At 48.3% G+C, this 26,487-nt stretch overlaps 2 protein-coding genes and 1 long non-coding RNA gene across 4 annotated transcripts in view; 2 read left to right on the top strand and 1 right to left on the bottom strand.

Moving 5' to 3' along the window:
• The window catches only part of TSPAN7 (tetraspanin 7), a 127,646-nt gene extending 109,242 nt beyond the window's left edge, over positions 1–18,404 (top strand). Inside the window, exon 9 of the transcript XR_010376310.1 lies at positions 14,240–18,404. The gene's annotated coding sequence lies outside the window, so the exon portion shown is untranslated. The remainder of the gene's footprint in view (positions 1–14,239) is intronic.
• Positions 15,536–20,370, bottom strand: LOC135317310 (uncharacterized). Its single transcript, XR_010376322.1, has 2 exons — positions 19,586–20,370; positions 15,536–19,430 (listed from the first exon to the last, which is right to left on the bottom strand). It is a non-coding gene; the product is annotated as an uncharacterized LOC135317310 (long non-coding RNA).
• Positions 20,371–23,324: 2,954 nt separating this feature from the next.
• MID1IP1 (MID1 interacting protein 1) lies at positions 23,325–25,742 on the top strand. Of its 2 annotated transcripts, none has more exons than XM_064473321.1 (2): positions 23,325–23,418; positions 23,862–25,742. In XM_064473321.1, exon 2 carries the CDS (start codon positions 24,008–24,010, stop codon positions 24,506–24,508), a length of 501 nt encoding a protein of 166 aa, XP_064329391.1. In that variant the 5' UTR covers positions 23,325–23,418; positions 23,862–24,007; the 3' UTR covers positions 24,509–25,742. The 2 variants fall into 2 exon arrangements, with proteins under 2 accessions (XP_064329391.1, XP_064329395.1); XM_064473325.1 differs by having other exon boundaries at positions 23,335–23,418; positions 23,859–25,742.
• Positions 25,743–26,487: the final 745 nt, after the last annotated feature.

Below are 26,487 nucleotides of genomic sequence, written 5' to 3'. Positions count from 1 at the left end.
CTTGAGAAAGATGCACATCTGTGCTACCTGGGGAAGGTACTTGAGAAGGTGCACATCTCTGCATCTGAGGCACGGTCCCAAGACAGCCCAACAACCAAGGGCTGATTGATTAAATTGAGAATATTAGTAGCAGCCTAATGAACTGGCCTGTAAAATCTTTAAAGCGGAAGATGGGCGTGATAAACCAGCCCCTCATGTGAATCATATCTTCTCTGTTTTGTGCAGGTTAATGAGCAAAAGAATCCCTAGCCATTAAAAACCCTATACGGACTTTCCAATTTATCAGTGTTCTTTATTTTTACCACTTATCCTTCAGAGAAGGAATATGATCAGATAAACCATACCTAGGTGACATTTCATATACTAAGTATTTTCTTTAAAGTATAAAGTAAGAGTGTGGTGGTACTCACATCTGTGTATGTGTGTAAGAGACAGCTATTATGCCATGTATCATCAGCATCATCATCATCGCCATCCTGTACATACCTGTACACCTTATATTCTGACTGAAATTGAATACATTTTTTGCCTTATGGGAAGGAAGAGTATGTGGCAAGGGAAGGACAAGTTAAAAGTGACTGAGTGCTTTCAAAGCTGATACCCGTTTCCGATAGGTAGCTTTCCAGGGCAGCAGAGATGTATTTGGTAGGTCAGCAGAGTGGTCCTGAGCATGGGACCAGGTGCTTTCTTTCAGGTATTCCCAGTTGCAGCAGTCCTCTGCTTGTTCTGGACCACAAGCAAAGGGGTTGCTGAGTTTCACAAGCTCTGTGCCTGAGCGCAGGATTGTTGCATCCTTGGATGCCACAGTGGAGCCATCAGGCAGAGCCTCAATGCAATACAATATTGCATCTCCCGCACACCCACACAGGAGATCAGGAGATCTCATTACAGGTCTGCAAGCTCCAACAGTGTCCCTTTCAGCACTATTGTAATTATACCTGTTAAACCACTGCTCTTTATTCCCAATTAATGTATTGTGGCACTCGCAGTGGTGTTGCAACACAGCTGACAGATCCCCTGCCTTTGCAGATCCGCTCCTGTCGGGTTGCAGGTGCTTGCTAATCGGATAATGCTGTTGTTTTGGTTGCGCTCACGTTTGTCTCTGGTAAATGACAAGCAGTAGCTTGTACTCTGCTTTCTGGCGCTTCCCTTTCAAGCTTCACAGTTGTACTTGCCATTTCACCTCCTGAGCGTATCAAAGTGGTTCTTGCTGCTTTGTGATACGGTGGCAGTTCAATCACGGGGAAGGATGCGCGGTGGCACTCCCCAGCAGCGCCTGGCACCCGGCAGCCCTCATTAGCCCGTCACGGAGGCAGCCCTGAAATGGATGGGAAACAAAGGGCAGTCACCTGAAACTGGTGTCAGTTTGGTTTCTGCTGATTGATCTACCAACTCCACTGGGGGAAAACAAGTTATGCTGGATGGCAAATATTTGTGGGTCCACTCCCTTCATCCCAGGAGCACTTTTAGTTAGGAGTCAGGGAGGTAAATGTAGGAAGAGAGGAGCCCCCTCTCTCTGGCAATAGTTGTTTCTGTACATCTTGCTCTTACTAATGAGCCCAGGTGTAAATGAGGTACTGCTGAAACACACAGTTAGAAACTCTGGTCATCATGGGGGTCTCAACTTGGAGATTTCATCACCAAAACCACAGGCTTAAAAAAAAGATTTCTCATTATATAGTCATGACCACAGACACAAGACCAGACTTTTACATATTCCTCCTGTTAAACAAGCTTGTTCACCAGCATCTGAAGTGCTGAGCAGCTCCAGCCTCTCCCAGGAAGAGCTCTGGCTGTCACACCACGCAGCCAGGGCTCCTTAAGGGCTCTCGCTGCAGGACCTGAACTTCCACACAGCTCAGGTGCTTGGGAGAAGACTGCCTAATCAAGGAAGGGTACGATTAATAGATTGCCCTCCTGCTTTAGATCAGGGCAACTAATCTTACTGATAATACAATTTCCCACTTTGTCACAGATAAAGGATGTCTCATTTAGTGCAAGGTGGAAGAGCCTGCGTAGTGCAAGGCTCAGTCTCTGCACACAGAGGTAACCTCTGCTGAAGCGTTAAGCCCAGCAGCAAACCTGAAGCGACTGTATTTCCTAGTGGGTTATTGTGCAGCACTAAGTTTCCAGCTGACTTTTGCAGTGCCTCAAACATGGAGCTGGGAAGCGACTCCAGAATACAGCCAGACTAGGGCACGGTGGAGTTGGAGAGCTGCTTGCTGTATGCATTTACTTTGGTTACTTTAGGAATCTTATTTACTACAGATCAGCTGCCAGGCTTAAAAGATTAAATATAGGGAACATGGAAAGGTACTGTGGAAAAAATTCAGAAAAAGGCTTGAGTCTTGGCCTGAGCTAGGTGGGAATATAGTCACGTTTTGTTGTTTTTAGTGGTGGTTGGAGCTGCAAGGCTGAGAGTGATGGGAAGAATCTGACACATTTACATGAAAGATCTACCAAAGATTGATGTTCTGCATAAAAACTCAGAAAAAAGTCCTACATATTGAAAATTGCCTTAAAAGAAATAATTAGCCTTGTTAATCTGGCATATTGAAGAAACTCTGTACTCAAAACTGATCAGCTCTCTATATATCTTCATTTAGCACCCTACAAGTGTGCAGAATGTCTCCTTACTGGGCTGTAGAAAGCAGCCTCTGCATGAGTGCAAAGGTCACACTGGGCAAAGCAACATGCCCACAACAGAAATGAACAAACACAACTGCAACATGATGTCCAGAAAGTGTCCAAGAGCATGTGGCTGGAAATGCCAGAGTGAAGCAGACAGAGAAGTGCACGCAAAATCCAAGGGAAAGTGGGAAACCTTTTCTACAAGGAGTGATAACAAGACAGATTGGATGCATACTTTGAAGAGCTTCCAACTAGAAACAATCACAAAGAGTTCAGAGAGGGAAAAGCTGGGCGGTGAAGGGTCTTTACAGGAAAGATAAGAGCAAGTTCAAGTGCAATTAGAAGACAATCTGCCAACTTCTAAGGCTCTCGCTAGTGAAAACATATAGTGATGGTCATAGCTAACCACGGCCACACAAGCAAGCACAGGACCAGAAAACATGGGAAATACAATACGAAGTTTAAAACTTGCAATGTCAAACTTTCCAGTGAGGGACATCTCTAGACTGGGTCACTCTAGACCTGTCACTAAATCCACTAAAGTCAATGAACTTGACAAAGAAAAGCAGCAGGCCGTGAGATTGCATGTACATGAGCTATTAGGCCCGAGACCAACAGGGTGCACGTCACCAAAAGCTACAACAATAACTAGCAAAAAGCCTTCCCAGGAGCAAGGGTACTAACTGTATCCTTATGAAAGACACAGGGCTGTCACCCAGGGACGTATAGGTATGTCATGGAAAAGACAAGCCCTGTTCTTGTTACCACCTGCAATGTTTCACAAACCTGAAATTAAGGGATTAGAAGAAGCATTGGAGAAGAAGAGCGCAGATAGCATAGCTTGTAGCATATGAAACAAGAGAAGGCTTCATAACAGCAGAGGAGAGGAAGGCGGGCAGGAGAGGTACCAGGTCTTGCTTTGACCCTTAGGCAAGATCACAGACAGCAGGAAGAGACTCAATTCTTCCACAAATCAGCTATTTCAGCAGGATTTTCTCAGCTACCAAGGGATGCTCCAAACCAGAGCTCCAGCTGGGTGTGAAGGTGAAAACATCAGCCCTGGAGAGCTCATGGCCCTCCTGCGAAGGGACAGGGACCCCTACAAATGCCTGTAGCTTGATGCAGTCCTGCTGGAGGCTCCAGCATGCACAACAGGCACCACAGCTGAGAGAGAGTCTTGAAATAACCTTCCGGAGTGCTTTGAGAGCCAGAGACACTTCACAGTGTTATTGTAGGCGCAAGAGAGTCTTGCAGGAATGAAAACACCCATTGATGATGTGCCATGCGGGGGCAGGCAGTGATCAGAATCCCAAATCAAGGACGACACTGAGGCATCCAAGTAGATACAACCCGAACCTCAGCAGAGCCAGATGTCAATCCCAGACAATTTAATTACGTCTGGGGAAACCAATCACAAAGATTGTGGTTAAAAGCAAAGCCTGTTGATTATAAGCAGCAGTGAACAAGCTGAGAATGAAAGGGGTAAACAGGGAAATTTAGAAATTGCAAAGGAGGTGGAAGTAGGTCAGTGTGTTCACACCCAGCGATGCAACTCAAACCACTTACTAAAGAAAGTGATTTGCTCAGAATCAGAATAAGAATGACAGCTAGAGCAGCGGACATAGAGAAAGGCTGAGAGCAAGGATCCAGAGCATTTACCAGCGTCACCATAGAGTATTTCCTCCTCCTTCCCCTTCAACCACTACAGTCAGGCTCATGCTACAGGACAAAATGAAGCTGTAAATAAATAATAGGACTTTGCCAAGCTATGGCAATGACTGTAAAATGTTCCATGGTCTCTGTTCCCACCTTCACCAGTGTCTATTTGATCAGGATGGCCATATTTAAACTTAAACTGTAATCCAACAAACAGTGTGACATTAGTTGATGTGCAGCACAGACTTGACATGCTTGGTGAAGCTGAGATGATGATCAAGTGTCTCTGCTTTTAGAAAGCTGCTAAACTGAAAAAAAGTTAATGAAAGAAAGCAAGATGTCTGCAGGGAGAGCTAAAGAAAGGAGAGGTGCTGTGTCACCCCAGAAACACAGGCTTGAGTAGCCGTACCCTTTAGTGAGCTTTGCAGGTGGCAGAAGGACAGGGAACCAGTTTGGAAAGACATGGCAGGCCATGTAGGTCACTGTGCAATTTTGTGATGGTAATCCCCTTGCTCCAAGGCATCCTAGCAGAAATTGCTCCTAAAGTACTGTATTACCACAGAAAAGGAAAAGGCAGTGAGTAGCACCCTGGCAGGTAACCATGAGTGCCTTTGGAAGTAGGCTGAAAGTTTGGAAGAAGAATAATGTCAATTCAAAATAGCAGCCAGCATGTCACCCAGTAATTGTCAGTGTGTTCAGCTTGATGAGACACAGTCAAACGATTTGGAGAAAGCAGAAGCCCCCCATGTGAACACGATCAAGCCTGATGTGCTGTACCTCCAGCAAAAAAGGGAAGAGTAGGGAAGAAATGCAGCCAAAGAGGAAATACTGTAACCAGTAACAAACCCTCAAAGTAAAAGATGGTATAATCAATCCCCCTACATATTCTCACATGAACATTCAGTCATTTAGGGAGTATTCCTGAAAAGTGTGGACCCAGTTTTTTCCATGATGCTGAAAAAGAAAGTGTGGAAGGGGGAGTGTGGGAAAGCACTTTGCAATGACTCCACTCACTGACGTTGAAATAGAGAGAAGATAGCCTGAAGTCCTGGGATGGACAGTGAGAAGGACCTCTGTGTCTATCTGGAAAGGCAGTCAAATGGGGGCTTTTCAGCTCGGGGCAGCTGACTGAGGGGCTCAGATCAGCCGTGTTAAATCCCTGCCGCTCCTCATGGCATCCCGAGTACTCCAGCAACGCTCATGCCCAAGTACCCTAGTAATGCTCCCAAGCGAATAACTCATACCTCAAGCATAGGAGACCTGTGGAGTTAATTAAACTATTTACAGATTGTTAATGTAAGGCTGTGACTTCTGGATACTCACAGCCTTTTTAGGTCTGATCTGCTCTGGGTGATTGGTAGCTGGGGTTTTATCACATTCTGACTATCACCATCCTTTCTAACTACCAAAATCTGACTTCTGAAAGGGCCTCCATCTGTCTCCCATTTTGCTTTAAATTACTAAGTTGTGCCATAACCCCATCTAGCAACTGGCTGGAAATTTGTTTTGTTTTGGTTTCTCCCCTTGAGTTACTCAAGGAGACACAGCACTGGCTGAGTACATTAGATCATTACATGTCTCTTAAAGTAGTTGCTGGATTTATTTGAATAGGGATTAGGAAGATTAAGAATGTTTTCTTTAAATGAATATAGTAGCCTACAATTTTCAAATGGTAATTTTTTGTCCATTATATGGATTTGTAGTTAAAGGACTTTGATGTTTTTGACTACAGTATGAAGAAAGCAGTTAAATATTGCTGCTGTGAAAACCAACAGTTTTAGAATTTTATTCAAGACTGTGAAACAACAGATGCACAAATCCCATTGAAATTCAATGAAAAATGACCTCTCACCCCTGTAAGTTGCTTGAAAAGCTCATTTACAGAACTTCAGAAGTAGCTTTACATACAATTAGTATTTCATATCAAACATTCTTCATACAACTTCACATATTGTTATTTGGGGGGGGGGGGGGTTGGAATTGGAAGATCATTCCTGACACAGTGTTACAGACATAGAAAAGTGTTTCAGCCCTTTCCTTATCTGTCTTTGCCTCTCTGAAGCCCTACATCTCAGTTTAGCTACCTGTGGTGCTTGCATCAACAAAGTACAGAAGGAAACTTCAGTCTAGTTTATCCTTCTCTCATCTCAATTCCACCTCCAGCCAACTCCATTATTTTATCCTATGCCCTTCCAAAAACATAACTGAGCTTCTGCAGCTCTAAGGAGCTTTAAAGAAGCCATCCAAATTTCATTTATCAAAGGGAAATATGTGTATGGAAAGCTGGCTAGTCAGGATCCCTTGAATATTGCTCCATCAGCTTCATGCTCAGCACATCACAGCTGGCCTAACACCAGCAGCTGGTGTAGGCTTACTGTATCTGAGGTTGCTCCAGCATCTCCTACCTGCCCTTGTGTCTAACTCAGGGAGATGGATATGGGCTATGTCATTAACTTACTTTCATATGAACCCAAGGAAAGCTAAAGATGTGCCACTCCTTTCTCCCTCTAATGCTTGTAGAGTTCCTCCAGGTGTTGACCCCTATACAAGCCCACTACACTTTGCTGTCTATGCCCATCCATCAGGCTTTAGCTGCGCTTGACACCGACCCTCTGACACAGATCAGGCCAGCGAGCAAGCTCTGACTGTGTGCAGCCCCCTTCTACACTTGCTGGCAAACCGGTATGCTAACACAGCCACTAACGCCTCATTTCTGCAGCGGCATTATCTGCGTGTTTGCACACAAGGCCTAAGCTGGGCTTTCGGAAAGGAATGCTTAATTATTTGCTGCCCGTCTCCTGCACAAGGTTCTGCATGAAAACCATGGGATTTTATTCTTATTGCTGGAGGGAACAGGATGAGGGAAAACAAAGTGCTTAGAAAACCTTTTCTTTCCCGACCATGCTATATCTGTCCAAATTATTTAGTCATTCTCTGTGCACACTTACTGGGAGAAAAATAGTAAGAATAATAATAATAATACCTTAATGAAATACTGTAAAGGGAAACTCATTAGTAAGTGTTACAGTACTCTTTCTGTGTGCTCGCTGAACTGCAGAGGAAGCGCTCGTGTCTGTGTGCTGATGGCAGGTGAGTAATGAGAGCTCAGCCTCCTCTCAACATGTAACTATCACCAGTTTAGAATCTGCAAGGAGCAAAATATAAAGCATTCAGTAACTTCTCTCTCTCTGTGTATATATCCTCATACATGCAGAGACTCCAGAGCTAATATTTCTGTAAGAATACGAACTAATACAATCCATCCTGCCCCAAAAGTAAAAACGAATTGCAGCTCAGCAATGATACTTTCAAAGGCTTTTCAATGGCTGCTTCTCTGCCTTTGAACATATCTTTGGCGCTCAAGTCCTTGGAAGAGGGGCCTTTACAATTTTGGGTCTGAGGCATTATCTGGCACGTGCTCTGTATCTTTTAGGATCTGTGCGATCGCACATCACTGCACATCTCATAAAATCAAGCCTGCTGTGTTTATGCATTCACAGCACAACTCCGATCCAAACTCAGCTCCTTGTATTAATGGGAGGTTGTCGTTGGGATGACTTAGCTACAACAATGCTCAGTTTGCCTAGTCTAGCCAAGAAAACACTGAATAAGACGTCTACCGTCTAAGTCCTGGCTTCCTTGCTTTAAGACGACAGAAACCCTGACATTTTATGTTGGAGCAGGAATCTATCTGAATGCCTTTGTCTAAAATTTCCTCTCCCTTCACTGATGTGCAGTGTGTTGCAGTCCGTGTGATTGCCTTTGTCCTATCCAAGGAGGGACTGGACTTCAGCAACACTGCAAAAATGTAATGCATTTTGAGAAAATGACTCTAAAAGCAGAAAAAAAGAAGCTTGAAAAGCATTTTGAGGTGTAAGCTATTACACAAAAGGTCGGCTGTTATTGTTACTACTTTATTAGTCATTATTGTTGATAATGATGAAAATGGTTGTCTGGCTTCAAAAAGGTCATCCTTTCTGCTGCGATTCAATCCCATTTTGAAGGCTGAAGTCTTCATCCCTCCAACCGTGTGTTGATTAACTTTGAGTTTGCTAAGGAAGCAAGACTAATTCAATCCATTGGTTGATTTTCAGTCCAGGTAGCCTCAACAGTTTTTAAATTCAGCGGCCGATTTAACCAAATGTGACAGAGGGCAAAAGATGTCCAAGACAGAAATTTCCTGAGGGTTGCATGAAAGCAGGAAGGTGGATGGAAAAGACCCTATTAATGTTCCCAGCTGAGCGAAAGGGTACGGTGTGAGCATAACTGCTATTAGACAGTACAAAGCCCTCTTAGGTGCTCAGCCTTAAGCCATGAATCTGTAGAAAACCGGGTCTCACTGGATCTTGTCTTCAAAGAGTTCTTTGTTATTCTCTCTTGATAGCAAACCCAATAACCTCCTAAGTAAAGATTTGAATTGTAGATGACAATACAGCCTGTGCTAGCATGTCAAATTAAACCTTGGTATTATTCATAGCTCACCAAGCCTACGGGGCGTGGTATGGCTTTATTTGAAAGCTGCCAAGTTTTCCTCATGGTGGTATGGCTGTTGCCCTGTTTTTCTGTGCAGCGGCAGAGGTGTTCTTAATACAGCTCATTAGTTTATTATCAATGTCTTCACTCTTTCTGACTACCTGTTAGTCCCCAGCTCATCTCAGCTTCTTTTTTATTTACCCCATCATCATCTGATTTTTAATGTGCTTGGCACGTAGTTTATGTTCTCGTTCTTTACCCAGGCAAAGCCAGCCGCCCCCTATGACAAGTTCTTGTGCCTGCGAAGGCGTATGTGTGGATCCAACTGCAGAAGGAAGTTTTACATAACAAAACCAGAAGTCATTTCTAAAGCTCCTCTGGAAATTGGTTACCAACAAAGAGACTTTTTTCCAAGGAAATGGTATTCAAAGTCCAAATCTGTCCCTTTCCCCCTGCCTCCCCGTTAACTTCAGTTCATGAAGCATGAGACTTTTCGATCTAAGTCATGATGATGATGAGTTCTACGTGCGGGGCAGCCAAACTCACTTACCTCTCCCCTCTCCATTTTGGAGGTGACTAGAATTTGCTGAAAATAAAACTAAAACTAAAAGGTTCAGCAAATATTAATCTGTATTTTATAGGAAATTAGGTTGGGCTGCATTGCAGGCATTTTTTCATATCTAGTTATAGTCTTAAAAATGTCACGGCCCCAAAGTTTGTGGACACAGCACACTCTAAATGAACAGGGGAGAATGATTTCAGAAAGTAAATCATAAATTCACACGCGTGAAAACACCCTGTGTGTCCTGACCAAAAGGCTTAATACAGTGTTTCTGCGCTTCCAGTCAACCAGCTAAAATCCCTTTGACTCCACGGCTCCCCCAATAAACTGCTTGCACATTCTTTAAGGACACCCTACGTTCAGTGAAATTATTCATCAAATAATTTAGAAGAATGATTAAACGTGAGAAAATGTGACCTACTCGTGGACAATTACCAGAGGAGAGGGAGGGCCCGCAAAATTGATCAGATTCATTACTCACTGTCACTGAAAGCAATTCACCTGGCTCTCCTCCCAAGCCTCCCCATGTAAATCACGTCCATCACAGCCCGAAGGAGCCTCATTTGCCAAATGAGTTGAGCGGCTGCAGCGGCACTCGGTTAAAGGCTTCAGCTCCGTCACAGTTTCAGCCCTAAATCAGGAGATCCGCATGACACTAAATATCTACTTCTAGGCGATAGCTGATCAGCGATCAGCGAGGGAAGTGTTTTCCAGCGAGCCACAGACAGCTCGCGTGGCCACCGGTGATTTATCCCCTTCCCATTACTATTGACAACATGAAATCCCGCCTCTTTGAGCCAGGGTCATCCAGCCATTACGGCACATAAAATATTGATGCAAATTAATGTGTAACAAAAAAAAAAAAGAAAAAAAAAAAAAAAGCTGAAGTTCCTGTAATTCTAGCTGGGCCATAAAATGGGGTTTCTTTGAGAGCCTGGCCACGCCGGAGCGGGGCGGGCGGCGATGGGCTCTTGCAATCTGGACCCGCGGCACTAGATGGCAAAACAGCGTCAGTTTTGGCAGCGCAGTCCGGGCTGCTGCTCCTGGCACCCCCCGGCCCCCCAAAAGCAGGTGGCTGTGGGTACAGCCTGCCCGTGGGCATCCCGCAGAGGGTGGGCTCCACACCCCGCTGCCCTTTCGCCTGACCTTCCTCCCGCCTTCAAACCACGGGGGTAACCTGCGACCGCAGAAATTATGCCTTAAAGATCAGATGCAGCTCTTAAATACTGTAGGTGAGGAGACCGTAAAGGCCGGTATGGATCTATAGGTGGCTGTTTTTCTTAACTGCTGTTGCTGGCATCAGTTGTTTGCTCTGCAGTTGCCCCTAGGAGCTCTAGGTCCCGTGCAAGACAAGCAGTTCTCACTCCAAAAGAGATTATCCAGCAACCGGGTGGAAAAACTTGTGTCATCTCCTTATGGAACAAAAAGAGATTTACATTTAATAGTCCCATGGGGAAACACCTCTCCTTTCAATTTCATGTCAGTCTATGCATTGGCTGTTTTACCTTGTGAGGGAAGATACCACCTATGCAGTTAAGCTGCGAGGTATTTTTATTAGGAGTCTGTTCTCCCTTTTCCTTATTCGCAGATAATATCTGTTTATGCTAAAAGGAGTTACAGAGGGAAAGGTGGAATCTCCAGGGTCTAGTTTTGGATCAAATAACCAAAATTTTTTAGGTCTAAGTCAAAACCACTGATCTCTGGGCAGGCCATTAAGTTACCTTTCTATTTTTTGTAAGGAAGTTAAGGTTATTGTCATGTCAATAAACTCCTCCACACAACTGCACCACTACAGCCTACCCCATTTTAGGGATAACCTCTGTTCCCACACCATATCCAACTGCGGGACTCAAAGAATCAATTTAAGTTGGAGATTGCAGCTTTTACAGTTTCATCTGAAGGGGATATCCAAACTGCTCTGCCCTTTTACTGCTTGGGAACGCAGAGAGCTGACAGCAGGAACGCTACTTCTCTCCCCAACAGCTGGAAGAGAGAGTACGAGGCTCTGAATGCTAATGGTCATGATGTGGACATCTCCCCTTGGAGCTGTCTTTTGTATGGTCCCCTTCTTTGGGAACAGCTGAGCCCATATTGCTGAAGCGTGACTTCCAAAACAGAAGTTTCTCTTGGAAACTTTTGCAGAAGCTTTGAGCTGTGCCCTTCCCTTTAATTTTTCGCTCCATCCTTGCAGCATTCAGTCCTTCCCCCTCTCCCCTGCCCTCTGTGAGGTGCTGGTGACAGTCCCAAATTGACCTTCCCCTAGGAAGCTCAGCATAACTGTTCATCAAACGACGGGGCCCTATCGAGACCCAAACTTTGCACTTGGGGATAAAAAGGCAGCAGTAAGCCTGAGTGGGCAGTGCACATACACTAACCAAAGGGTGTTTTCTCTTTAGATTTGAAAGAAGCCGTGGCAATTGCCAAGTCCAGATTATTTCTACCTTCAGGACAGGACAGGGCTAACATGAAAAAATCCTGCTTTCTGCTGGTATGGGCTTTTAGCAAGTAAGATGTATTATGCTCACCCTTGGCTATTTAAATAACACTGTCTCACTCCATATAAAACAACTTATAATATGAATGAAAAAAATAGCTATGGATCGTGAAGCAAGTGGGAATGGATAATCAATTTTTATCACTAATATTGTGGGTAAGACCAATAACTCTGAATGAGTTATGAAAGTTTCTACAGCAGATGTCTCTCCTTTCCAAGCAGTCCCATTCTAGCCCAGCCTTAATAACAGAAAAAGTGTTGAGTTAAGCACATTAAAACAAAACAAACATTTATTTTCATTGTCCATCATATTTCTTTTTAAAATATAGGAATGTGAATTCTCACAGGTGGGCTGGCAATAGGAGGCACAATAGTGATGGAGTAGAAAAGTCTTTCAGCTCTACAAACACAGGTTCAGATCAAGCTTAAGTAAGTGGCAGGCGAAATGGGGCTATTGATCTCAATCTAGTCCCGTTTGGCTACAGCAAAAAACTCTGCACAACAGTGTCTCAGCGCTTAAAGGGACGCCGTCAGCTAAAAGGTAACGCTTCTGATGGAAAACATTTGCAGCATTATTTATACCAGTTGAAATTACTGGAATGGTTGAGATTACTAGGGCTGAAAGACATCAGAGAGTAAATTTACCTCCCTCCATTTGGGGAGGTATGTTTACTTTGTACTTTTGGCAGTGCTTTCTGCCAGACCTGTGCCCCAAATCTCCTTTCCAGTTACATGGTAGAGCAGGCATGACACAGGCGTGCAGGTCAGGCTGGGAAACATGTTTTTGACTTGAAACCAGTCTGTCAAAGAAAAAGATTCACATGGAATTAAAAATCCTCTGATGACCAGGAACCAACCTGCCAGGCAAGCGATAAGGTCTGCCTGATTTTTCTTTCTGCCTGCCCAGCAGCCCACCTGGGAGTCTGCTGAGGAGCTTTGGCTACCAGGCCGTCGGCAGCCTGCTGCGAGCACTGGTGGCAGAGGAGGAGAGCTTTGCCCTCCGGTCACATTACATGGGGCAGGTTCATCTCCAGGGGATTTCCAAAGTGAAAAATGATGAGTCCAGACCCAGGTTGAGAAGCCTGTGGAGGAAGAGATGACCTTTTTCTGCCTCGCTGTGCACGTGAGTAATTTTGTGTCTTTCAGACTACACCTTTGGTTAAGGTCTGGTGCATGCAGAAGTGAAAATCCTGTTCTTTGGTTCATGATGGTCAAACATAGATTGCACAAGGCACTGAGAAAGAGAGAAGATAGAGCTTTATGCAAAATGAAATACAGCTGTTGGCCTGTAAAATCTACCAGGAACCTTCACAGTCAGGTGTACTCCCTGAAACTCTTTGTAACTTCATTTCGAAAACCCATAATATCTCGAATGGAGAGAGGGCACAAGGACAGCGTGGGATGGAACATGGTGCAGAGGTCTCTGATCTAGTCCCAGGCAAGCTGGCACCCCTGCAGCATCACGCAGAGACACACACTCGCACCCCAAAAGCGGTCAAGCCCCGCTAGCGCCGTGGTCACACCATCACGCCAGGGGCGAAGCTCCACAGCAATGCAGCCGTGCTGCTCCCCATTACAGACACGCAGAGTCCAACCAAGGAGGTGAGTCCTGCAGGCCCTGACCCTGCAAGAAGACCCCAACGGGTCCTTGAAGCAAATGTGGTGGCCAAGGTTGTGTTCCCTTCCAGTCAAAATAAATAAGGAGTCAGTCCTTGACTTGCCTGAGAGGTAGCGGGAGTAGAGCTGTAAGTGGGACACGCTCACAACTCCATCGAGAACTTGCAAGATCAGACCTTAAGGATGCTATTTCAAAAGACCCCAGTGTGCACCATCAGGACTTGATTTTTAAACACCTCAGTGCTCTTTGGGGTGTGTAATTCAGGTCCAAGGGGCTCAGGAATGAGCACAGGGAGCTCTTTTTAAAGGCCGGCCTTCACTGTGACTGCTTAATGCCTGGATCTCTGGCCCAAGGTGAGTGGCTCAGGACCATAGCGGGACTCAGAGACAGGGTTAAAATGCAAGAGTTTCTTGCTTCCACACTGCTCTTCTATCTTTCTGATCCCAGCTCCCGGTGCACCTCTCCTGCTGCTGTTTAAAGACACAGCAGGGCTCAGTGGAAGGCTGTGTGGCTGCCCTCTCGGTTTCCTTACATCAGGGGATTTATGTTAGAAGTTCAGCATTGCCAAATGTCATTTTGAATGATTTTGTAGTTCTAGGTTAATAAACTGCTTACCGTCATAAGGGAACTGAACCATACATTACTCCAGTCACTACAGTGGGCCTTTTGCTTAGCCATGTATGTAAAATGTGCAGTTCATAATGATTCTCAATAGCCCTACATTTCCAGATTCACATTTTTAATTAAACGGCATTTTCTTTCTTTTGTTTCTAAATGGGCATGCGGTGTCATTTAAATCTCACAGACCTCCACAACTAGAACATCCCAAGACCTCATGGCTGCAAAGCTCCACTCCTGCTGCAGTGAAGAAAATATCAGAGAACAGTGAAAGAGCATAACTTACACCAGGAGAGATCTCTGTGCCATTATTTTTTCAATTAAATTACACAGAAAAATATCTTAGTAATTCAAAGCCTCTTCGTAGTGACCCAGCTTCAACATTATCTGAATATTATGTTCATCCCTTATTTAGTGAGGCTGTTGGTCAGTTCAGGGGAGGAATGGAGTGAAACCCCCTCCTCAACCCTGGGAGAACTGGGATAAGTCTAAAAGATTTGCCAGTGGTACCGTCTCCAATGCAGCGTGCAGTAGCAGTATGGGGTATGTACCTTCTTATACATGTAAGAAGGCAGGCTTCTGAATGCTGTTCTGAACATGACCTTAAAACACACACAATAATATGTTTTATAGATATATATATTCTGGTAGTCTCTTTGATGCTGTGGAAGCCAAATATCTAGTGATGGAAAAGACCCCTTTGGCACCTTAGACTGCTGAACGCTCTAAGTGTTTCCTCAGAACCCACCATTTACTCTAGTTTGAGGCAAGGAACGTAGTTTAGGATTTTTTACTGACTTTTCTGGGTGCGACCCAGGCACAATGAGCACAGGGAGACTGCTGATTTACCTTTCAGTGGTGTCATTTTGCCGGGAAGCTGAAGAGGAGCCGGCTTTTGTTCTGAACCCCACACAGCCCTTCACCCCACGGTAGTGACGGGGAGTCTGGCAGTTCGTCTGCCCGATCCCATTTCTTCCTGCAGGCACCACGTTATATATCCCTCACAAGCCTGACCACAGCTTTCAGAAACATCCAATAAATCAACAGTTAAAAGGGAAGAGTAGACATGGGGAGCAGGTGCTTATTATCTGTGCATCTCTGGAGAAGAATAACCCACAGTGTATTTCCATGCCCATTTGAAATGGAATATGACCATGACCCTGCAAGTGGCTCTGCTCGAATTGTTCCTGGCATCATGTTTTACTCCTAATATTTTCATTGTCTGCCTCCATCAGTTTTACCTCCCACCGTAGCATTAATTTTGTATGTGAATATGGAGGCTGTGCTTTAAATAATACAGCATATGCTTTTTATTTGCCATGTAGAATAATATTTTTTTGGCTGATTTATGTTCCACCTGGACAAAATTATTTTTTATGATGGGTTTATTTCATTTGCTCCCACATCCCCAAAATGGGGGGGGGGGGGGGGGGGGGGGGGAGCGAGATCTTGTAAACCACCAATAATGATGGACACAGAAATCTGCTTTCAAATACAAATTTACTGCAAAAACAGATTCTCTCCAGCCATGTAAATGAAAAATGCTGTTGTAATGATTTTAAGCTCACAAACGCATGGTACTACTGGAGAGAGTAATCTTCAGGCTCTTGTATCATCCCTTACACAATGCTGAGAGTATGGAGAAATTCACTGACAGCTATAAGCTATTCCAGTAGAGCAAAATTACACATATGGCTAGAGCATGGATTTAATTTAGCTCTTTTCAGAACTTCATCAAGAAACAAAGCCAGGACAAAACCCTGTGGTCTTTCAGTTTGCAGATTTGCCACAGAACTTCGTAGGCTAAGCTGCCAAATCTACCTCATTTCCAGGACTGGAAAAATACGTTACTTGCCATTGAAACAAGTTAGTTACAAACAGATAATCTGGGTTTTAATGATTAAAAAAACAAAAAATGTGTGATGTACCTTGTTTTGTGTTTTACAGCCCTGGAACAGACTGGCAGTATTTTTATGCTAATCTATCACCTCCAGAAATGCTCATTATGAACAGATTTCTTAAAAAAAAAACCCAGCCATATGCAATCCGTAGCACAACTTTGTTCTGATTTTGACTTCCAGCTTTTGGTGCTTTTTGTAAAGCTACTAAATATTAATCATACAGATCCATAATAGTCATAGCAGTCAGAAAGGTCTGGTTCTATTTTTGGTTGTAATAGTCGTCTTCAACCGTACAACATCCTCCAGACAAAACCACATTGTAATAGGAGTGCATATCATAAGGACACATAACGCCTCCATGTCAGCTCTGAACTGCAGAGCTGAGAAAAGCAGGGTACTCCTTCAGAGCAGCTTCCCTTTTAATACTGAGGGTAACAAGAGGAGATAGGACTTTCACAGGAAAATCCTGCTGCTTCTAGTCCCATCCCACAACTCCGCATCAGATGGTAGAAATCCAAGCTGCTGTCTCCCCCTTGGCATCTTCTGGCAGCAGCCGGAAGATTTGTTTCCACACAGGCCCTCTCCTCCCCGCACAATGCTCTGTTCCAGCCCCTCATCCTGCCACGTCCCGAATCCTTGATCCACCAGCTAGCATGGAAAGCTTCAGCGAAGGTGGGCCACCTTTGTTCTGCTCCATCTTCCTCTCTTTCTGAGCACTGAGAAGAGTGAAAAATTTATCAACAGCAAGCTGGGTACTGAAAATCAGGTCACTGGTTTAAAACGAGGAGCATTCATCTATAGGATGAACGCTTATTGCATTTGTTTCACCATCGTGCCAGCCCCGGGCCTTTCAAACAAAACCAGAGCTCTCGTTCTCGCACAGACTCCTCGGGATGGAGGCAGCTCCTGCAGGAATCGTAAGCATGCAGACGGGAAGGGAAAGGGAAACAGTATAAAAAAGCTACAGTAGATGGTGCTAGACAGGTGCAGAAGACAGCAGCTAGTCATTTGAGGATACCTGCAAGATTTACCCCTAAGCTAAGCGGTTTAGAAAATGTGCAATTTAGATTTATCAGTTCAGAAGGGAGATTCAGATAAAAACAGTTGAGCTGGTGAGATTATTAAATGCAGAACCCCACGCTGAGACGATGCTCACCCTATATGTGCTGACAAAGGGGAAAAAGGGCATCAGGCCCCACCCCCACCCCCGCCTGCACCCCGGCAGCCACACGGAAGGCAAGGTGCGGCAGAGCGGTGGGAGGAGAGGGGGCAAGTCACGGGCAGGGACCTTCCTTCACCCAGGAACTTCTCTTGGGAGCTTGACATGACACCCTTCCCGCACCTCGGGATGGGGACGGCAGAACCAGCAGGAACGCTGCAGGTTATGGTCAGAGCGGGAAGCGGAGGTCGGTATTTCCTGATGTCAGCCCTTGCGTATCAAACCGTTAATGTCACAGAAAGGTGGTCTTGTGTATTTAATTTTATCAGGCGGAAGAACTCTGATATATGCTGCGCTCGGTTCACCGCTCCCGTGCAGATTTACTCGGCATTTTAGCATGCGTGCTGCCTCGCTGACAGAGATTAAAGGCTCTCCTCAGAGCCCCAGGTATTACGCTCAAATGCATAAATCAGGGCTTAATATATAATATTTGTCCATAAAAATATATCACGATGGCATTCGTTTGGCCATCTGCATATTAAATACCGTTACAGAACGTCACAAGTTTATCGAGGATTATTTTGCTATGCCAGTAAAGTCTCCCACCATCCTAAACAGGTACCTCTTCCACCAGACCGTGGGCCGGGTTGCAAAGAGGAAGGGGCAGATGTTGCCAACGCCATTTGTGACCCCACACGTGCCCCAGCCATGCGGTGCTGTGCCAGGAACCCGCTCCCAGGCCGGCCCTGGGCTCTGGCTTGCCAGTGCTGGCGGGGCAGGGCAGGGATCACGGCGGAGATGACACCGTGAGCTTCTAAAGGAGAAAATTGCATGATGTATTGCCACTCACGAGCACCCACTAGAGAGCTGTTTAGAGTGAGATTACAGCCTCAGAGGAGACTCTCATGCCTCTCGGTCACAGGGTTGCTACGATGATGCAGCCGCAGCTTGTATGCTGGAGGTAAGGAGGGATTTAAATGATGGCCAGAAAGAAAAGCTGGATCAAACCTCCACAAACCCCGTTTGGATTAACCCAGATTCCCGCATCCCCAGCTTTGAGGGACTTGAAATCATCCAATTTGACTCTTCTCCCTTAAACAGAAGAAAAATGGGAGGAAGAGAATGAAGTTTAGACTTCGGCCAAGAGTTTACAAAGCAGCATTTTCAGACTGAAGGGAAACAAAGATGCCCAAAATAAGAGTTTGTGCAGTCTGGAGGCCTTGACCCTACTCACACCAATTCCATATTAGCACGGCTATGTCTATTTCTCCACGTTTGCTGCTGACTTACAGGTAAGCAAGGGAGAGAAAATCTGACTCAGTGCTGCAGTCTTTCCCCCTTCATCCTTTTCCTATTCAAGGTCTTTTTTTTTTTTTCCTTTTCTTTTCTTTTATATTCCTATTATTAACACAGAAGAAAAAAATAATCCCTGGGATCCCGGGCACATCCTTGGAGTGGCTGCAGCCTCATCGTGGATGACTAGACAACCGCCACTGTGCCACATAATGAGGAGCACACATGCTGCACCGGGAGATACTAATGAGGGAGCTACAGCCCCCTTAGCCCTCTCCAGTAAATCCATGTCTGCAAGCCATGTTTTATTTATCAGGCTTATTATGGCAGCGCTAAGGAGCCATTTGAAAAGGGCCGCCGTTGTTCTGGGCGCTGCATACCACAGTGCCTGCTCCGACCAGCTTCCAGGGGAAAGGGATGAGGCTGGCAAAAGGTAAGGGAGAGGAATTCTATGTGCAGGCTGTGCGAACAACACCGTGGCAGCATTTATCCCATCGGCTACTTTCCGGAGGGTTTCAGCCTGTTTTGACCTCCTGGTGTGAGCTGAGCACCGCTTGGGAGGGATCCCAGGCCCTGAAAATACACAGTGACTGGCAAACAGACTGAAGCTGAACTTGTGATGATTTCCAGGAATGGTTCTGAGGAAGCGAAGACGTGGCGGGCCTGGAGAGACCCAGGTGCAACCGGCAGAGCCAGGTGACTCGGAGGGGCTTCACAGGAGCCGCCTGAGATGGCCACCTCCCTGCCCAGCACTGCTCCCTGCTCCTGCTCCCAGCAGAGCTCCCGCTGGACTCCCGTGCTTTTCACCGTGCACACGAAAGGCTGCTCCTCTGCGCAGAGCCGAGCCGCTGCGGAGCCCGTGTTGTGATTGTTGTGCCGCTTCCGGCAGCGTGCAGTCTCGCTCGGATTTGCATGCGTGCCAGAGGGAAAGGGGATTTACGATCGTGGCTCTTTTCTCCAAACCTCCTCTTCCTGACCCCTCTGCACGCCTTCTCAGAGGCTTCTGTCCACTTTGGACAATCACTCTGCTCCCAGGGGACAAACAGAAACAGGAGTAAAAGGCGGCTAAGTGAAAGGTAGAAAAGAGATGAGTAAACCTTTGTAAAAGTTATACTGCAGATTTCAGCAGGACTGAGACAAATTGGTCTGCATTCCTTCAACATATAAGATTTCTACTTACCCTGACCATTAGCACTTTAAGCTACAAGGGCTGATTATATGAAGCTCATGGAGAGGCGTCAGTTAAGACGATGGATTTACATACATTCCTTCTGGATGAGAAATGACAAGTTTCCTCGGTTCAGAGTTTGGTACAACTGGACTCTTTTTCAGAAAGAAATAGGAGGAGAGAGAAGTGTTAAATGCGTGCATCTGTACTGCCACCCAAAATGATGGAAGCAGTTCACAAGTTTGAGCAAAAATGTATGTCAAATAGGAATAGAAGGAAACGACTCGCAGTTTCCGAGGATGAACTATAATCTGCCATGTCACATCGACAACAAATTACGAGAGTAAGTGAAATTCCCAAGAGATGTTGCTCTTACAAGGCCAGCCCAAATGGTGTTCCCAGGCTGCAGAATGCAACACTAAATATTTGCACATATTTATCACTTTTCGCCCACACAAGATCTCATCTTATTTTGCAAACACTGTGCAGCAGAACAACTTCCTAACCGCCGAAGTGTAGCCATCGCTGGTCTGCAACGTGCCAGTGGCACCTATTTCGTGCCAGCATGCGTCCTGGGAAGACTGTTAACAAAGACGGTTTGTTATCTTTTTGCCACTGAAGAGAGAATCTGGATAGGCCTTGCAAATGTTACGAAAACCCACGCAAGTTGACAGAATCATCTGTCTTTTCTTGACAAATACTGTGCAGCTGCGAATGTCGCCGGAGGAGACAGGCCACCAGCAGCATTGCTCCTACAGTCGCCTTTGTAGCAGTAACTTTAGCACTACTGTGGCTAAATACTGATGTATGGCTAAGTTGACTAGCTAATACTGGTAACAGCTCAGTAAGAGCAGTAGCTAAATAGTAATGGTGATAGTTTGTCCCCCTTCTTCTTCAGGAGTTGGCCACAGAAAGAAGGCCCTCGTCCAGCAAGGGCCAAACACCACCAGCTTTCATTCACTTCAGGGAAAACGTAAAGGTTTTAGCTAATATAGTAACTTCTCTATGTCTCCTGCTTTCCTGAATAACAGTATCAAACCTATTCAAGTGGAAAGGTGTCTTTACGCCCTCGCTGCAGGGCTTGTACATCAGGAGTGCTCCATCCAACTGAGGTGCTTGATAAAGACACCTTTGCTTGTTGTCGCTTTGGTTTCTTTATCCCAGCCCCTGTGCTGGGCAAAGGTAAGCAGTTACACGTTTTTGGGCTGCCAGAGATCAAATGTGCAAACTTCCTCATTGCTCGGGGCATGAGATAAGGGGTTTCTAGCTGATTCCCCTTCCAGGCGTTGCATGGCCACGATAATCGGGTCATTCTAAAGAAGAAAATTCTTTTTTAAATGCTGCTTGCATGTAAAACTTTATGCTGCAAATGGGATCATCTTCTCCTAACAGGAAGGGAAAAAGAAAAGTCCGCCTCTTTTTCTCCCGTGCACACAGCCATCGCAGTTACATACCACTGGAGTTAGAAAGGCGCGCTCCTTTATTTCGTTCCAACCAAAGAGCAATCAAACCTACTCAGGCTTGTGTTAATGATATACATTATACATACCAGAGACATTTACACTGCATATCAAAATCGATCAGAACATATGGAAGTTAAAAAAAAAAAAAAAAGAAAAAAAAAAGACGATTGCCTTATGCTGTGAAGCTTGACTTGAGTATGATCTATCTCAGCCTAATGGGTTAGGCGCGTGCCTGCACAGGCCACAGCGCTGTACCAGCACTACGCTAAAATGAGGCAACATTTACAGTCCAAGTTGGAAGCAGCCCATGTGGCTGGACGTTTTGGGGAACAAATGAGGGCAGGTGGGCATGAAAATGATTTTATGCTCAGGTCATAATTTGTATGGTGTCATCTCACGGAAGACATGGCGCTTCCTCGTCTGGTGCTTTTGCTGTGACCAGGTACTTCCCCTGCTCGCAGTTTCAAGCTGGGTTATTTCTGTCAACTTTTTCTCCCCCTCCCCCCCCCCCCCCCCCCGCCATTATGTTCTAACCACGGGTAAGGTCTTTGGATTCAATTTGTTCAAACGTTTTAATTTTGTTTTAATTTGGACAGGAAAGTTAGACAATAAGTGACATCCTCTTTTTGCTAAAGATTTATCTCTTTTTCCAATTTACTGAAGTCCAGCGCACGCTGAATTTCAATTAAGAGGCAGCAAAACTGCTAACGGCGCACTAATGACACACGGTGCCTACACAAGGATGCAAGTGCACGTTGTGGCCCATTCTCTGCCTTGATGAGCCTTTTTTTTCCCCCCGTAGTGACTTATTTGCAAACAGACCAAAATTTTATACCAGCCTGTATCTCTTGCTGCTGCCTGACCACAAGCAGCGGCGGCACCTGTGCCGCTGGCAAAGGGCGCCCGCCCAGTGCCCGGGTAGCCGGCCCGCTCCCCCCGGGCGGGGGGCAGAGGGGCTGCGGGGAGCACCGAGCCGTCGGTCCCCGCACTAGGAGCGGGCCTGCGGGGCGAACGGAGGCCCTGCGGCGGGCGGACGGACGGACGGACGGACGGACGGACGGACGCCCTGCCGCCGCTGCGGCCCGCCCGTTTGCCGGGCTCCCGGTGCTCGCCCAGCCGCGCCGCGGGCTTTCCCCGGCGCCGCTCAGGCCCCGGCGGCGGGGGAGAGGGGGAGGGGAGAGCCGCCTCCCCCTGGCTGTCGGTTGACCCGTTGCCACGGCAACGCGCTCAACCCCGCCTACCCCCTCAACCCTCCCCCCACGGCCCCGCGCGCCATTCCCCCCCTCCTCTCCCCCTTCTGCCCCACGTGACCCACGGCGGCTCCCCTGGCCGACTCGCCTGTTACCAGGGCGGCGCGAGCCGGCGGGGGAGCGGGGGGTGAAAGAGCCGGAGGGCTTTGTTGTTTCCGATTGGCTGCCGCCGAGGCTCGCTGATTGGCAGGGGGCGGCAGAGCCGGGCCGCCGTAGGGCCCGCCGATTGGCTGGGCCCGGAGGTGAGGCTGTGGGGTGATGCCGGCCGCCCGGCGGCCCCCGGCCGACAGACAAAGGCCTCCCGGGAAGGGGCGCCCCCGGCCTGGCACGGCACGGCGAGGCGAGGCGAGGCGAGGGCAGCGGGGAACCGCGGTTCCGAGGCGGGCCGCTGGGAGGCCGAGTGCCGGCGGGCTCGGCGCCCCCCCCTTGCCGGGGGATGGCTCTAATTGCCGCTGGGGCACGCGGAGCGGAAGGGGGGCCGGCCCGGCCGTCACGCTCGCCGCGCGCCCGGCAGCCAATAAGCGGCTTGGGCGAACGCGGTCAGCACGCGGAGCCCGCGTGTCCCAGCCGCCTGCCCTGTCAATCACTCTCCCACGCTCCGGCCCCGCCGCGCCTCCCGCTACCCTCTCCCCCCCCGTGCTCGGCGGGGATGGGGCGGCCTGCCCGGGGCCGCGTGCCCCGGCGGCGCTGAGGGGAGCGGGGCGGTGGGGAAGCGGTACTCGGTCACGGCCCGTGATCCCGGGGCGGCGGGGAGTGCGTTACCGGCGCCGGCGCTGGGGGGGGGTGTGGGTCCTGCCTTCCCTCGGGGGGGCGGCTGCCGCCGCAGGAAAGGAGCGGGCGGGTGGGGCCCACCTGCCCCGGGGACCCAGCCCGCAGTTGGCGCGGCGCACGCCAGAGCCGCCCCGACCGCCGGCTGCCGCCCGGGTGCCGGTGCCGGTGCCGGTGCCCTCCCCGCCTTGCGGGGTGAGAGGCGGGGCTGGCGCAGCGCTGCCGCTGCCCGCCGCCTTTACCCGGGGGGGGGGGGGGCGGCACGGGGGAACACCTTGTTTTTAAGATGGGCGCTATAAATACGGCGCCGGGGATGGGAGCGCAGCCACGGGCGGCGGCGGGGAGCAGCGCCGGACCACGGTGGGTGCCCGCCCGCCCGCCCGCTCCGCGGGGGCTCGGGGCCGCCTCCATCTTAATTTACCGGCGCGGTAGGGGGCTGCCGCCCGTCCACCCCTCTTCCCGCAGCACCACGCCACGCGTGGCTCACGGGGTGGGGGGAGTGGTGGGGTCTTTTTGCATTTTACCCCTCTTGTGTATGGAGGGGAGCGGCAGCGGCTAGGGCCGGCGGCCGCGGCTGGAGCCCCGGGGGGGGGGCGGCGGCGGGGGAGGTGGGGCGGAAGGGTGAAGGGACGGGGAGGGGAAGCCTAAAAAAGGAGATGGGGCCGAGGATAAAGGCGGTGGCGGGGGAAGAGGAGGAGGAGAGGGCGCCGGCGGGAGGGGACGGGACGGGAAGGGAAGGGAAGGCGGGCTGGAGGGCGGGCGGGAGAGCAGCCCCTAAGCCCGGCGCCTGCCGCCGCCTCCCAGCAGGACTCTGTTCGCGAGCAGCCGCCCAGCCCAGCCGGCGGCGGAGGGCGGCCGGTGCCGCTAGCGAGGAGGAGGGAGGAAGAGGAGGAGGACGCCGCCACCGCTGGAGGAGCCCCGCGGTCCGAGCCGCCCCCGCTGAGCTGCCCACGATGCAGATCTGCGACTCGTACAGCCAGAAGTACTCCCTCTTCAACGCCATGAATCGCTTCATCGGCGCCGTCAACAACATGGACCAGACGGTGATGGTGCCCAGCCTGCTGCGCGACGTGCCGCTGCTGCTGGAGGAGCTGGAGGCGGCGGGGGGCGTCTGCCCGCAGCGGGAGGCCGCCCTGCCGCCCGGCGACCCCGGCGCCTACTTCTCCCGCAGGGACATGTACAGCCACTACATGCTGCTCAAATCCATCCGCAACGACATCGAGTGGGGAGTGGTGCAGCCGCCGGCGGGCGAGGAGGCGGCCCGCAAGAAGGACAAGCTGGGGGGCGGCGGCGGCGGGCCCGCCGAGGAGGGCGAGGGGGAGGAGGACCTGGAGAAGCAGTTCCATTACCACCTCAGCGGACTCCACTCGGTCCTCTCCAAGCTCACCCGCAAGGCCAACGTCCTCACCAACAGATACAAGCAGGAGATCGGCTTCAGCAGCTGGGGGCAGTGAGCGGGGCTGGGGCTCCCCTGCTGGCTCCCAGGACTGCAGCCGGCTTTCTACCAACGCACAAGCGAGAGAGAGAGAGATGTAAATTAATCAATACTAGTTTATTAATAATTTCCCTCGTTCTTTTGTGTTGTTTTTTTTTTTTTTTTTTTTAATTGTACGGTGTGGGGCGAGCCGTTGCTGCGCCTCCCCGGGCGGGGAGGAGGCCGAGGCCCTGCGTGTTCCTGGCGTGGTGGTGGTGGTGGTGGTGGAGGCGTAGGAGCTGGCAGATAGGAGGCTCGACGCAAGCCGATGAACATGAAACTGGCGTAAAATTGCTTCTGTTACCCGGGAGGGAACCCAGCGGGCTGACGAGCATCCCTCCGTCGCCGGACGGATGGCAGGTGCCACGGTTGTACGTGTACTGGAGTTTATTTAAAACTTTTTTACTCAGATGTAGAGTATATTCTAAAATAAATGCAAATGTATTAACTAAAAGCGACTTAAACTTTTTGGTATGGTTTATGTTCCTATAATTAAATGGTATTTTTAACATCCGGAATTATTCCGTTGTTCTAACTTATTCCCAGAGCTGCCTTACTAGACGCAGAAATCTCTCTGTGCAAGAGAGGGGTTCTTGTGGCTTTTTTCTTTTTCTTTTCTTTTTTTTTTTTTTTCCCCCCTGTTTCTAAAGGGAGCAGTTAGCTAGCGATGATACCTCTGCATATCTAAAATGGATGAATGACCGTATTAACTGCACCGTGCATGGCCTGAGTTTTGGCAAGGTGTTCCCAACCGGACAGTCCAGTTGCTGTGTGTGAATGCTGGCGTGAAGGTCAGTGCCCTGTTAACAAAATCCAAGAAGACGAGTCATGGTTAACTTTGCAGGCAGCGATTCACGGAGGTTGGAGCAAAGCCTAGGAATGACTTGCTTTTTTCGGGAAGTATCTTAATGTACTGCGGGAAGCTCTTTTCTCCCCCTCCGAGTAGGTCTGGGATACTTGCCTCCCCCGTCTCTTGCATTACTTTCTTTCCTCTGTAATCCTCCTTGGATACCAGGAATTAATTGGGTTTATGTTGTCCAAATTGTATTGATTTATTTCTCTCTGCATTATTTTATTTTTTACTTGAAGTAATGTGCCTCAGAATTGGGTGCCTATATTGTGTTCTAATATTAAAAGTGTACTTACTGGTTACAATACAATGTGTGCATATCACAGAGGATAACGATTTAATAAATATGTACGTCCTTCCATAACGTATGAAGTTTTCTTCTCGGGCACTGAAGTGTCAGGTTTGTAGACATCTCCTCATGCTGAAATTCCACTTGGTATCATTGCCACCAAATTTAGTGTTTGGTGGTTTCTTAAAGAGAAAGCAGACGAATTTTTCTCTCAGCTTTAAGGATATTTTTGTTTAAATTCAGGTATTCCCTAGCAATTAGTGTTTCAGCCCAACTGTTTGAGCATCGTAGTAGAGCATGAGCACGCCAGACACGGTACTAGTTGGCAGATGTTTGTATAGTTCAAATGATTGGCCTACACGTATGCTTAAAAATACATATTTTAGAAGGCTTTCCCTTCTAGGGTAAAGAAGAACTTGGTAAAGCCGGATGATTTTCAGCTTGGCGATGCTGGTTCTTTTCGTAATGTTTTTAGCTCCGCTTCCCCTCCCCTCTTGGGAAGATGCCAGGAAAAAAAATCGGGAACAAGGAGAGGGATTACCCTGCTTGTTTCCTAACATGTCAGCTCTCCAGTCTTGCCGTAGTCTTGTAACGCAAAAGTTGTGGCGCTTTACGCTGGACGGTGAAGTTTTGCTCTCCTGAAGGCGAGGAGGGTGAGAGGGAAAACCTGTCCTGCTGCGTGGCTCCTCTCTGCCTTGCGCTCAGCCGGCTGAAAATCGCGCTGCAGCCTCTGCTCGGGAGCGCTGGTAAAAAAGCCTCAGACAAAAGCAGCTAACGGCGCTTCGGCAGCATTCCTTCTGAGCTCCCGGTAACTTCTCCT

This window comes from Phalacrocorax carbo, chromosome 1 (assembly GCF_963921805.1).
Source record: "Phalacrocorax carbo chromosome 1, bPhaCar2.1, whole genome shotgun sequence".
Classification (NCBI taxonomy): domain Eukaryota; kingdom Metazoa; phylum Chordata; class Aves; order Suliformes; family Phalacrocoracidae; genus Phalacrocorax; species Phalacrocorax carbo.
Note: the sequence above shows the minus strand (reverse complement) of the source record. Positions and strands in the feature narration are given on the sequence as shown.